This window comes from Phragmites australis, chromosome 10, assembly GCF_958298935.1.
Source record: "Phragmites australis chromosome 10, lpPhrAust1.1, whole genome shotgun sequence".
Taxonomy (NCBI): Eukaryota; Viridiplantae; Streptophyta; class Magnoliopsida; order Poales; family Poaceae; genus Phragmites; species Phragmites australis.
This window is the reverse complement of record NC_084930.1, coordinates 10,282,761-10,294,376: the sequence shown is the minus strand read 5'-3', so window position 1 is coordinate 10,294,376 and position 11,616 is coordinate 10,282,761. Positions and strand designations below refer to the sequence as shown.

Sequence of the window (11,616 nt, the reverse complement as noted above, 5' to 3'; positions counted from 1 at the left end):
TCATTTGGCAGTAGGACTGTCAGGTCCAATTGTAAATAGGATGAATTTGCCTTGCTCAGTCAAAATTTTGTAGGTCCTTGCAGAGGAATATACCCCATTTCCCCATAAGTAATACCAGTTGTTCATATCATTCATGAGATTAACATTATTTAAGTAAGCTTCCAAAACCTGCAATTGCTCAATGGCCTGAATTGGCAAAGGGAGATTGAACAATTGATAAAGCTGATTAAGAGCCGAAGCTAAATGAATGCTAAACAGGTCCTTTTTGGAGAAGGAGAATAATTCAAAAAAAGCATGACATGGGACAATACCATCCCACATATTGTGCTAGAAAAGCACAAAATTCCCATCACCAATATGTGCAGCAGCAAAACTCTTGTAAGTGTCAACCAATTTAACTATATCTCTCCACCAAAATGACATTTTTTTTCCTGGAACTAGGGAGTTGCCCATTCTGATAATAGTTATTCCACACTAAGTGAACCCATGGAAGACCAGCCCTGTTATAAAATGTATGCAAGTTTTTCAGGAGCAGAGCCTCATTCTACGTTCTTAGCTTTATGATCCCTAAGCCACCTTCTTTATTTGGCCGTCAGACCATTTTCCAAGATGCAAGGGGTTGTTTTTTCCCATTTACATTTTATTCACGCCAGAGACAATGATGTCTACATTTATCAATGTGATTTATGATTGTGGCTGAGATTTTCAGAGTGCACATATAGAAAGTTGAGAGACAGGAAATAACTGAATTGGCCATCTCTAGTTTGCCAGTCTGAGTGAGATACCTAGAGCAACTTAACATTCTCTTTTTTGCTCTTTTCACCAGAGGAAGATACCGATCAATGGATGGTTTTGTGGTTCCCAGAGGGAGGCCAAGTAAGTAAAAGGCAAGGAATCTTCATGACAATTGAGTCTTAAGAGCAGAAAGTTGTCTAGAATAAGCCTGCATTGTCAAGAGAGTGTTATCTGCATACTGAACCACCGGGAAATCATGACTTACTCCTGAAGGGAGTGGCAGCTGGAGTACACCTTACTCTTTGGCTTTATTCAGAATGGACTGAGAAGATCAGCTGGAACCACAAACAAGAGGGGGAGAGGGGGTAGCTTAGTCTCGCAACTCTTTTGTAGTGAATTTTTTTCCCAGGATCACTATTGAGAAGAACAACATAAGTTCTAGATTTTAGAATTCCAAAGATCGAAGAGATGCATTTGTCCCCAAAGCCCTTATATTTCAAGATGTCTAGGATAACTTATGTTCAATTTTGTCGGATGCTTTTTCAAAATCCAATTTTGTAATGATCAGTTCTCCTTTGGACCGGTGGCAAAGATGCAAGTGTTCAAAGGACCATGCAAAATCTAGATTACTCTCCAAATTACTCTAAAATAACTCTCTCAATTATTTTTTTACCTATCGTTTTCACTTTCCAAATAATTTGAAAGTAGTTTCATAATAGACTTACTAAATCATTTTTTCATAGATACCTCAACATATTACTAGTCAAAATTCGTAAAGTTTGATCCAGTATTCTCAACAACATCTACTAGATATACTACTAGCAATGTGTTCTATTAAATTGTCATCATTTTAGAATGCTACTATGGATTTGAAAGCATATCAGGGTAAATACCATTTTGTTTACATTACTTAAAACCAATTTTGTAGAAATATTTAACTTTATGTCACTCTATCAGAGTGACAATTCTTCGCTGAGACTAACAGATAGAGATCTTTAAGTCTATAAACTATACATCAAATAATAAATTTACCATTCTATCAAATAGTTGAGTGGTAAAAAATCAAATACCCTAATTTTATAAAGAACAAAAGAGAGGAACTCACCTGCTCCCTCCGGCAATTGTGCAATAAAACATTGTTTGTACCATATCTTGGCCAATTCGCCCACGTTGTCGTGCCGACGGGCGACGTGTCCTTTTTTTTTAGAGGCGACGTGTCCCGTTTTACGTTCACAGGAATCGTCAACGTCCATAGGCGATTGGTTGTTGGGCTGACCCAGCGCCGCCGAAGCGTCTCCTCTCACTCCCTCGAGCGTAGGTCTGCCGACGCGTCGCGCTCCAGCACTCGCGCGACCGGCAGCTGATGGCGGCGGCCGTGGCCGCGCGGGCGTACGAGGCGTCGGCGCGGTCCGCGCTGGCGGCGCTGGAGCGCAACCTCCTCCCGGACGCGGTCACCCGGCGCCTGACGCGGCTCCTGCTCGCGCAGCGCCTCCGCCAAGGCTACCTCCCCTCCACGCCGCTCCAGCTCCACCAGCTCCTCCTCTTCGCCCACTGTAAGTGACAAGTACTGCGCGCCTCCTTCCCCTGCTGCAACGTGTCATCGGTTGAGGCTTCTCGGCGCCGCGGTCTTGGGATGAGACGTTCGCGGGGAAGTGGGAGCAGGAATCATGTGCACAAACAAAAAACAAAGTGGGATTTTGGGTCGAGTTGTGCGACAAATGCAGCAACATTGTAGTTCCCTGCGGTGTGTCCGGACTTCCAATGGTGTTTGTTTTGACGAATTGTACTAGCATAGTATCTCGGGCTACCTGTATATGGCGCCTTTGGGTGTGGCCTATGATTCTCGCATCAATAACTGTTAAGAAGTAGGTTCTTGGCCTATGATTCTCGCATAATTGCATTGTTGCGTATCAGTAACTGTCAAAAAGTGGGTTCTTGCGGTAGGCCCGTGCACTACAGAGCTGAATTGTGACGGATTACCATCTCATAGCTAATTGCAGCGACCCGAAAATAATAAATGCCTGTTTAATTCTGCTTGAATGTGAAGACTAACCAATGGCACATGTGTTTTAAAAAATTTATGGGTCGGATTTCTCTTTTGGTAAGTAAGTGTAGTGCCACATGTAAAATTTAGTTTGTGGTGCAGCCCTGGAAGAGATGCCAATCGCGATTGAAACGGACAAAGCGAAAGCCCAACACTATGAGTTGCCGACCACGTTTTTCAAGTTAGTGCTTGGAAGAAATCTCAAATACAGGTTTGTGCTGTACTTGATGTATGCTAGTAACAAGTCTGTTGATATGAGTTGTCTTTGAGAGGGAAATGGTCTGATAATGCAGTCTAATGGTTATTTCCATTTATATTTCTTCAGAAACTATCATTACCCTACTTTATTATTTTATTATAGTTAGAGAGTAAAACGTAAGACATGTACTCTTTGGTGGCTTCACATGCGCCCTGTAATTTATTCATTAATTCACACCAATACTTTAAATTTCCAGTTCGTGCTACTTCCCTGACGATTCAAGCACCCTAGAAGATGCTGAGGTTGCAATGATGGAGCTGTATTGTGAGAGGACAAAACTACAAGATGGCCAAAGCATCCTTGACGTTGGATGTGGATGGGGATCCCTTTCTCTGCACATAGCAAAGAAATACAGGAACTGCAGTATTACAGGGATATGCAACTCAACTACACAAAAGGCTTTTATCGAAGAGCAGTGTAGGTAAGTGTAGTGGTTTCAGTGCTGAAGGAGTATGCTGAGTCCATCATTTTGCCATGTAGTGCCGTTGCAACCTACTCATGACACTGCGACTTTATTTCATTTTCATCGTGTTGATGTACCACTTGTTAATCTGTAGTCATTTGAAATATTGAAGTTTCGCTTTGTTTGAGCTGTTTAAGGATATGATTAATCGATTAAGTCCTCAACGTTCATTTTGATCTATTTCCTGTGTCCTTGGCCCCAGTGTGTTAACAGAAATGATCTTTTACATGCATCAACCTTCATTAGATATGCAGACAGATGTTACTAGCATTTGGCCCAGTTATTTTGATTTTCCTGCTTTTATTGCTTTGTTTATGCCACTTCATTTCTGTTCCAGGGAAAATGAGTTGTCAAATGTTGAGATAATTGTGGCAGACATCAGCAAGTTTGAGATGGAGCGTTCTTTTGACAGGATCATATCCATAGAGATGTTTGAGGTATAGTTTGATTTGGTGCTTTGCTGTGGTTTTGTTATTCGTCAAGGCAAATTAATGTTTGTAACATACCTGTTATACAGCACATGAAAAACTACAAGGCGCTTCTTAAGAAGATATCCAGGTGGATGAAAGAGGACAGCTTATTATTTGTTCACTACTTCTGCCACAAGACATTTGCATATCACTTTGAGGTACATTAAGAATCCTGCCTTTTCACTGGTCATTTGGTCTCGGCATCGTCCAAAATAGCTATCCGTTTATACTTTATAGGGATCATGTTGTAACCGGTTATAGTCGTAGGCCTATAGTTGTTTTTATTTTGGTTGGTGTACGTTGTAATTACAAATAATTATTAACTAAGTAACTCTCACCAGTGCTGTAGGAAGTAACTTTTATTCACTTCAAAAATGAATTAAATACCGCCTCTTGTTAAGTTATTGATGATTTGATGTCAAACAGTGTTACTAAAAATTTCTTTGTGGTTCATATGTGAATCATGATCCTCTCACATTTTAATCAGGACAACAATGATGATGATTGGATCACAAGGTATTTCTTCACTGGAGGAACAATGCCATCAGCAAACCTTCTTCTCTACTTTCAGGTACTGTCTCTGTCTAGCCAACCTACTTCTTATGGCCATTGATCAATATTCGTATGAATATTTATATTTACTGACTATGAATTATGATCAACGTATGAATATTGATATTTACTAACTATATTTGTGCAGGAAGATGTATCTGTGGCCAATCATTGGCTTGTCAGTGGCACACATTACGCAAGAACTAGGTATACCCTTCCCAAGTTTTAAAGGATCCAAGCCCTAATGCTCCATGCATTCTAACATAGTTCTAGATATTCTATTATTTAGAAACTCTAGTGACATAATTAATGAGGAAATGCAAAGTAAATCTCAGATATGGATCTTAAAATGATATGGAATTATCGGCAAACAAAGTACATCATACTGTCAAGTTGATACATTATAAGGACAACATGCCAGACAATGAATGCAATCTAGCTAACGATGGAAATAAATCCAGCATATCTTATGTCAATTGACGTAGTAAGATTGAGCACTTGGAATCATTTTCCTGCAGTGAGGAGTGGCTGAAACGTATGGACCAGAACATTTCTTCCATAAGGCCAATCTTTGAGAAAACTTACGGAAAAGAATCGACTACCAAATGGATAGCTTATTGGCGGACATTCTTCATCTCAGTCGCTGAACTTTTTGGATACAACAATGGCGACGAATGGATGGTTGCACATTACTTGTTCCAAAAGAAGTAGAAGCTACTACTCATCATTCCATTTTCATGTCAGTTGAGGAGCACCTATTTGGAAGGTGATGCCCCCCTAATGATTTGGTAATCTTGTTACGTACCTCGATGAACAGCTCATTTTCTTGCATTCAGTTGTATCTAGTAAGACACATCGTAGTTGTTTTACCAATAAAATCAGGAATCATGGTGCTGAAACTTCATATTGGACATCGTCAGTGCTTGTTCTATATTTTAACCCTTCGGATGTTTTGTAAAGAGTTGTTACATTATCCCATCACAATAATGCATACATTTCTATCTTGAGAATGGCATGTTGAAGTTCGTAAGAATGGAACTACAAAACTGATAGAGATTGATATGCTGTGAGTACCTTGCAAAAGTTGTGGATCCGCAACAGGCATATGGCACAGGCTGTGCAGTAAAAGTGTTGCTTGAATGATCCAAACTAAGGCACTTTCAGCTACTAGTAATAGTGAGAAAACTTTACTCTTTACAGCTTTTAAGAGAATCTGGATGCAAGGACCAGATTTGTGTTGCACCAAGTAATTCGGGAGAAACCTGATCTCTATTAGGACAATCATACTACTGTTTGCTGTACATTGCAATACTAACCGTTCACAGAGATACCTGATCTCAGAAAAAAGAGTAAATTTTAAAAATCTACAATTATTTTGACATATGTTACAGAAAACTATTTTAAAAATCTACAACTATTTCAACACATGTTAAAAAAAAATATAATTTTCTCATCATATATATATAATATGAGAATTAACCGTAGGTCCACCTGTTGCTAGAAAATGACAGATGAACTCACGCTGAGAAAGTTATAGTTTTTTATCAAATCAGTTGTAGGTTTTTTAAATGAACACCGGAAGTTGCAGTTTTTTTTAACAGTTGTAGATTTTTGAAATTTACTCTAGAAAAAAAAATCAAACTGAACATTGTAAATAGCCCTTCTAATAAAATATTCTTGTAGGCTACAGCTACAAAACCATACCGAATTTATCTGAAATTGAATTCAGTAATAATTTGAAATTTTTGGGTAACAAGAAGCCATTTAGGCTAAACACACTAGTTATCAGATCTTGTCAATCTTAAGCCAGCAAAACAACTTATTCCTACAAAACTCTCGTCCTGCTACTACGTTATACAACTACCTGCTCTTTATTTACAGGGGAACTCAAAAACTACAATAATGAATCAAATTATATACAGACACACACACTAGTTATCTCGTGCCTTCCTTAAGATGTCCGCGACTTCCATTGCTGTATCGCTGCATGCAACGAATGGTTGGGAATTATGGATAAATTCGGAAGCCTCTGTTTCGTTACTGGGGACATCTTGTGTTTTTTTAGCCAAGCTCTAATTGCCCTGTGTTCATAGGTGTGCCCATCAGCAGCAACATAAGGATCTTTCATTACCTCCTGAAGCAAAATTCTTCAGTTTAGCTAGAGCGACAAATGGAACTGATGCAGTAAAGTACCTAGCAAATTTTACCTGCAATATAGGGCAGATGAAGTGGCTTGGTGCAACTACATTTGGACCTTGTAGCTTGAGAGAAGCAGAAAGCCTGCTCAGAATATTTTCGAGCGCCGGAAGCACCTCCGACTCAAGATTAGGTCTGTCCCTGCATTTTAAAGCTGTACACCGCAGCCCAAGTTTTGCCAACATCTCTGCCTCATCAATTGGCCAATCAGTTTGAGACCTGTCGAGAATTTCGAATAATATCCCCTTTTTAATCGCCTCTTCTACACTGCATATCAACCCATGTGGACCTTTTCCAGTTAGTAGTTGAAGAATGATAATCCCCAAAGCATAAAGATCTGATTTTGGTCGAACTGTTCCAGTTAATTGGTACTCAGGGTCCATGTAATACAGTGTGCCGGCGATGACTGTTTCTCTGTACTCTGTGAGCCCTTCTGGCACAAGATCTGATATGAGCTTCGCAAAACCGACATCACCAATTTTGCTTACATAATTCTTGTCCAGCAAAATGTTTCCAGGCTTTAGGTCACGATGCACTATGGGGTCCGGTTTTGTTCCATGCAAGAAAGCAAGCCCACAAGCCACCTCAAAGATAATTTGGAACCGCAGAAACCAATGGAGTGATTGGTGCCCTTTATTGTTGATAAGTTGATCTTCTAGACTCCCATTCTCCATGTATTCATACACAAGACATCCAATTTCAGGACAAAAACCAAGCAACAGAACCAAGTTGGGATGGTGAAGTTGGCTGAGAATCTCCACCTGTATGATGTCACAAGGTAGATCAATTTAATGAATCCTTCATCCACAGTACAAACTACTTATCATGTTATCTATGATCCCTTGACCACATAGTAAAACTGATACAAAATGAGATAAGTCCACAAAGAACACAATAAACCACAACTAGAAACTTCAGTAACTAGGCAAAAAAAAAATCATTAGGTAGGGCCATAGCATAACTAATGGAATGTAAATGAAATTAAATATAAAGGAATGTACCTCTCTCAAGAACTCATCGATCTTGTCACTGGAATCTTGTTGAATAACCTTGACAGCTACTTCAGTGTGATCAAGGGTGCACCTGTAAACATTTCCATAGCCTCCCTCACCTATCTTCCTTGCATCAGAAAAGTAATCCGTGGCAAGCTCTATTTCATGTCTAGAGTACCGCCTGCAACCTTTGCCTGTTGATAGAAGAGCATCCACTACCTTTGCCTTCTCGGTAGACACCATGTCTGCCACTATTTCAGCCTTGTGCTTGGAATAACCCTCGTGAGTGAATGACTCTGTTGCCATCTCAACTGCTCCAATAGCTTCTAAATGTTTGGTATGCTCATGCGCAACAGCCTGTTTCAACACTTCCTCTCTCTGTAGGGCATCTTGCACCTTCTTCACCTCTTCACAGCACTCAGTAGGAAGTGACCGAATCTGAAAACTCAGAAATCAAATGGAGAAATAAGTGAAAATCTTCCGTCAAAGGGGGAAAAAAGATAAATGAAAGACAAATGTTAGAGGCAACCAACTTAGGAGATTATTAGCAATCTTCTAAAGAAGATAGTCTAATATAGCATCACCAATAATGTTTTTAAGGGGCCAAATAGTGCGCCATCACGCATCACTGACCTTAGCGTGGACAAGATTCTCGCAAGCTCTATCATACATCATCAAAGTATCCTTCAACTCTTTCCTCAGTTTTGCTACTTCATCTACATGTTGAGACTGCAAATCAAGCCAGAAAACAAGTCAGCATTATAAAATTGTAGAGTAGCTCACAATTACCAGAAATGATGTGATGCATCTGGAAGCTGGCATTAGTACGAATTTTCTTCAGGCAAAATACAGCTCTAACCTCTTCAATCGAGCGTAAGGCAACATAAGGAACTTCTTTCAATTGGCCAATAGCATCAAAATCTTTGTTCCCTTCTCTCCCTGGTGTCTTTCGACCTAAGCTTCCTAAAATACCTCTTCTACGTCTTTCTGAACTTTTAACAGCATTTGTAGAAGTGCTAAGAGAACTGCTGGTTTGAGAGCATGAGGCCAAACTAGAATTTCCAGAATATTTTGGTATTTCATCATCAGCCAGATTATGCAACCAGTCCCTCTGTATTTGGTCGGATGCTTTATGACTTATTGACTGAATCCTAACATAAGTGTTCGACTCTGTAAAGAAACGTATGTTTAAGACAAAAGGAGTTCAATACGAATAGTAAACAAAGACAAAAGCATTGAAGGAAAGGAAGTTGTACAATACATACTGCTTGTTCGAGCCTGATTTGCAAATTTTATAGTTAATCTATGTCGAGACACAACAAATACATTGCAGGAACTCGGCATAATTTTCAGAACCACAGCAGGCACATCTCGGAGCCGTAGCATCCTGAAAAAGGAATAGTGACACCATTTACCAACAGTACATCTGGCACAATTGGGTATAAACCAATGTGACAAAATTCAGAATACAAACAGACAAACCCATAATTTTATTTATTTTTATACATTTGAAGTTGATAATGGGATTAACCAAGCAACATAGAAATGTTATTTGCTTCAGGTAATATATATTAATGAGATTATGGTATTGACATACAGGAATTTCGTAGATTCGGAAAACACAGAGCGCAACATGGCATGTATAATATTTAAAATGGTAAGAGATTAGAGACTTTAAGCCTTTAATTTAATAAGAGTTGGAATAACATCAGTAGATAACACAGCCCAAGAAAAAATGTTAGCTACTAGTACAGTACCGAGAAATGGTCTAGCAGGCTACCACAAACAAGTAGATCCACCAAATGAATGTGGCAGTTGAGGCACATATTGATTGCAGCAAATTCTACAAAAAAAAAAAGAGAAAAAAAAAAGAGAGAAACCAGCTGCTGCTCATAGAATTCGCATATGACATCTACTACTTTGTTATAGAAATATTTTATGAGAGCTGAAGAAAGCAACTTTCTAGGGGAAAAATTTATAGCAGAGGTTACTGAATTGTGATGCAAGGTGGCAAAATCTAATGAGGGGCCTTGAGAAGGAGTTTTAGGCCCTCCCAAGAACAGTTCTTTTCCAACTTTTGAGCTGATCTCAATTTTCGAAAAAAAGGGGTAAGAATGAAGTGAATTCGGAGCCTTTTGTGCAAATTATCCCAAACTGTACCCTTTCCTCCAAGCCGTTCGCAAAGGCAGTCAGCTAAAGAAACCCCCACGAATTGCTCAATTGGGACGAAAGGAACAGATCAGTAGTACATAACAGGCACAGATCAGCATCAAACAGGACTCTTCCTGCTGCCACAAGTCTTGCCAGTGCATCTATCACCTTTTGAAAGCCAAATGCACACAAGCAGACCTCGCTATCTCAAAAGGTACTCTCCTTTTTGCTCGATATCCAGCTTGCTTTCTTTTTTCACTTCCGGGAAAAGGCTAAACAGGTGACAACAATCCCCTGATCCCTATCACATCGTCTACGTGTTCTCAAAAGCGAATTCTAGCCCTTTCTACTTGGACAAATTTGCAAACATTGACAAAGTTAGATCCTCACCTCCGGAACAAGATACACTCTGCAGGCTAGGCTGGTTAATCCTATTATATTTCGTTCAAAAACATATAAAAATGAAGTTTAACCGTGGCATATGTTAATTCATTTATCACCCTTTTGCATACCAAATGGTTAGCGTGACTGAATGATGCACATCTTATTATCACCATCCCCAAAAGGGACTCTCCTTTCTGATCTTTATCCACTTCTCTAATTTATTTCAGCAAAAGGCTAAACAACAGTCCCCTAATCCCCCTATCACGTCTTGATTGGTTTCTCAAAAGCGAAATTCTAACCACCCTCGGTACCAGGAAGAAATATTGACAGAATTAAATCATCACCTCCGGAGCCAGCTCAAGGAGGCGGATCCGAGCACGAGGCTGCGAACGCCGGACTCCACCGCGTACGTCACCAGCGCCTCCGCGACGCTGTCCCCTTCGAGAACCACCGTCTCCACCTGCGCGTTAAAATTTCAGCGGCCGATCAGAGCGACAGAGTGGCAGCCAGGCTACGCGGGTGATCAAGGAGTGATTTTTTTTATGGCTACGCCGGTGGCAAGGAGTACTCACGGTTCTGCGGCCGCAGAGGCGGCGGAACGGGAGGAAGACCTCCTGCGCGCGAGCCCGGCGGTCCTGCGCGTATATCTCCACCACCTCCCGCTCCATCCTCTCCACTGGCACCCTCTCCCCCGCTGCGCCGCACCGAGGAAAAAAAGAAGAAACCCGTGTCATATCACAGCTCGCTGCCAGTTCGCACCGAATGGAAGAGGAGGTCGGGAAGCAGTCGAGGGAAGGCTGCTCCTTACAGGGGGTGGGGACGAAGGAGACGGGCGGGATGACGTGGACGAGCGCGACGCGGCCGCCGGCGGGGACCAGGCTGGCGGCAGCCCACCGCGCCGCGCGGCGGCTGGCGCGGCCGTCCCCGCGCACGGCCACCGCGACCTGGGGGCCGCCAGAGGCGGCCGAGGACGAGGAGTCCATCGCTCTCCGCGGCTCTAACCTTATCCCGGAGCGGCGGAGGCGGAGACTCAGAGCCAATTCAGCTGCTGCTGCTCTGACTCGGCGGCGGCGGCGGGAGCGGCGGGGAAGCGACGGCCAGGTTGCTTCGGGAGCACGGGGGCCGCTGGGTTTAATGATGGAGTTCCCGTGGACAGTGACTGTGAGAGGGACATTTCAATGACGACGTGGAGGTGAGGCCACCTAGGGGCCCACGGATGTGGGCCCGGGTCGTAGCGGGTTTCCGAGCAACCGAGGGTGGAGCGCGGGTCGTGGGCTCGTGGCGGGAGCTTTCTCGAGAATGTTCGTTTGTTGGTTTCGGGATGTCCAGCTTTGACCGTTGAGCGGTGACTTGGGTGACGATTGTCCGGG

General features: G+C 41.9%; 2 protein-coding genes across 4 annotated transcripts; one reads left to right on the top strand and one right to left on the bottom strand.

Moving 5' to 3' along the window:
* Positions 1–1,991: 1,991 nt before the first annotated feature.
* On the top strand, positions 1,992–5,538 carry LOC133883544 ((S)-coclaurine N-methyltransferase-like). Its single transcript, XM_062322896.1, has 8 exons — positions 1,992–2,288; positions 2,882–2,990; positions 3,235–3,459; positions 3,839–3,938; positions 4,019–4,129; positions 4,459–4,542; positions 4,672–4,730; positions 5,042–5,538. The coding sequence occupies exons 1-8, from the start codon at positions 2,099–2,101 to the stop codon at positions 5,232–5,234; spliced, it is 1,071 nt and encodes a 356-aa protein (XP_062178880.1). The 5' UTR covers positions 1,992–2,098; the 3' UTR covers positions 5,235–5,538.
* A 686-nt stretch (positions 5,539–6,224) lies between these two features.
* On the bottom strand, positions 6,225–11,416 carry LOC133883543 (U-box domain-containing protein 34-like). 3 transcript variants are annotated; one of them, XM_062322894.1, is made up of 9 exons: positions 11,055–11,416; positions 10,819–10,940; positions 10,591–10,706; positions 8,977–9,098; positions 8,571–8,881; positions 8,345–8,440; positions 7,721–8,149; positions 6,731–7,480; positions 6,225–6,657 (listed from the first exon to the last, which is right to left on the bottom strand). In XM_062322894.1, the coding sequence occupies exons 1-9, from the start codon at positions 11,227–11,229 to the stop codon at positions 6,475–6,477; spliced, it is 2,304 nt and encodes a 767-aa protein (XP_062178878.1). In that variant the 5' UTR covers positions 11,230–11,416; the 3' UTR covers positions 6,225–6,474. The 3 variants fall into 3 exon arrangements, with proteins under 3 accessions (XP_062178878.1, XP_062178877.1, XP_062178879.1); XM_062322893.1 differs by having other exon boundaries at positions 6,225–6,604; positions 11,055–11,387; XM_062322895.1 differs by lacking the exons at positions 10,591–10,706; positions 10,819–10,940; positions 11,055–11,416 and adding an exon at positions 9,469–10,557.
* Positions 11,417–11,616: the final 200 nt, after the last annotated feature.

Bases quoted from the DNA above. Each gene is read 5' to 3' on its own strand.
- LOC133883544 (XM_062322896.1), top strand. From the start codon at position 2,099: ATGGCGGCGGCCGTGGCCGCGCGGGCGTACGAGGCGTCGGCGCGGTCC. The intron at 2,289-2,881 runs GTAAGTGACAAG...TTTGTGGTGCAG, and splicing joins GCTCCTCCTCTTCGCCCACT to CCCTGGAAGAGATGCCAATC. The intron at 2,991-3,234 runs GTTTGTGCTGTA...TTAAATTTCCAG, and splicing joins GGAAGAAATCTCAAATACAG to TTCGTGCTACTTCCCTGACG.
- LOC133883543 (XM_062322894.1), bottom strand. From the start codon at position 11,229: ATGGACTCCTCGTCCTCGGCCGCCTCTGGCGGCCCCCAGGTCGCGGTG. The intron at 8,441-8,570 runs GTTAGAGCTGTA...CTTGATTTGCAG, and splicing joins CCTTACGCTCGATTGAAGAG to TCTCAACATGTAGATGAAGT. The intron at 6,658-6,730 runs GTAAAATTTGCT...ATTTTGCTTCAG, and splicing joins TCATCTGCCCTATATTGCAG to GAGGTAATGAAAGATCCTTA.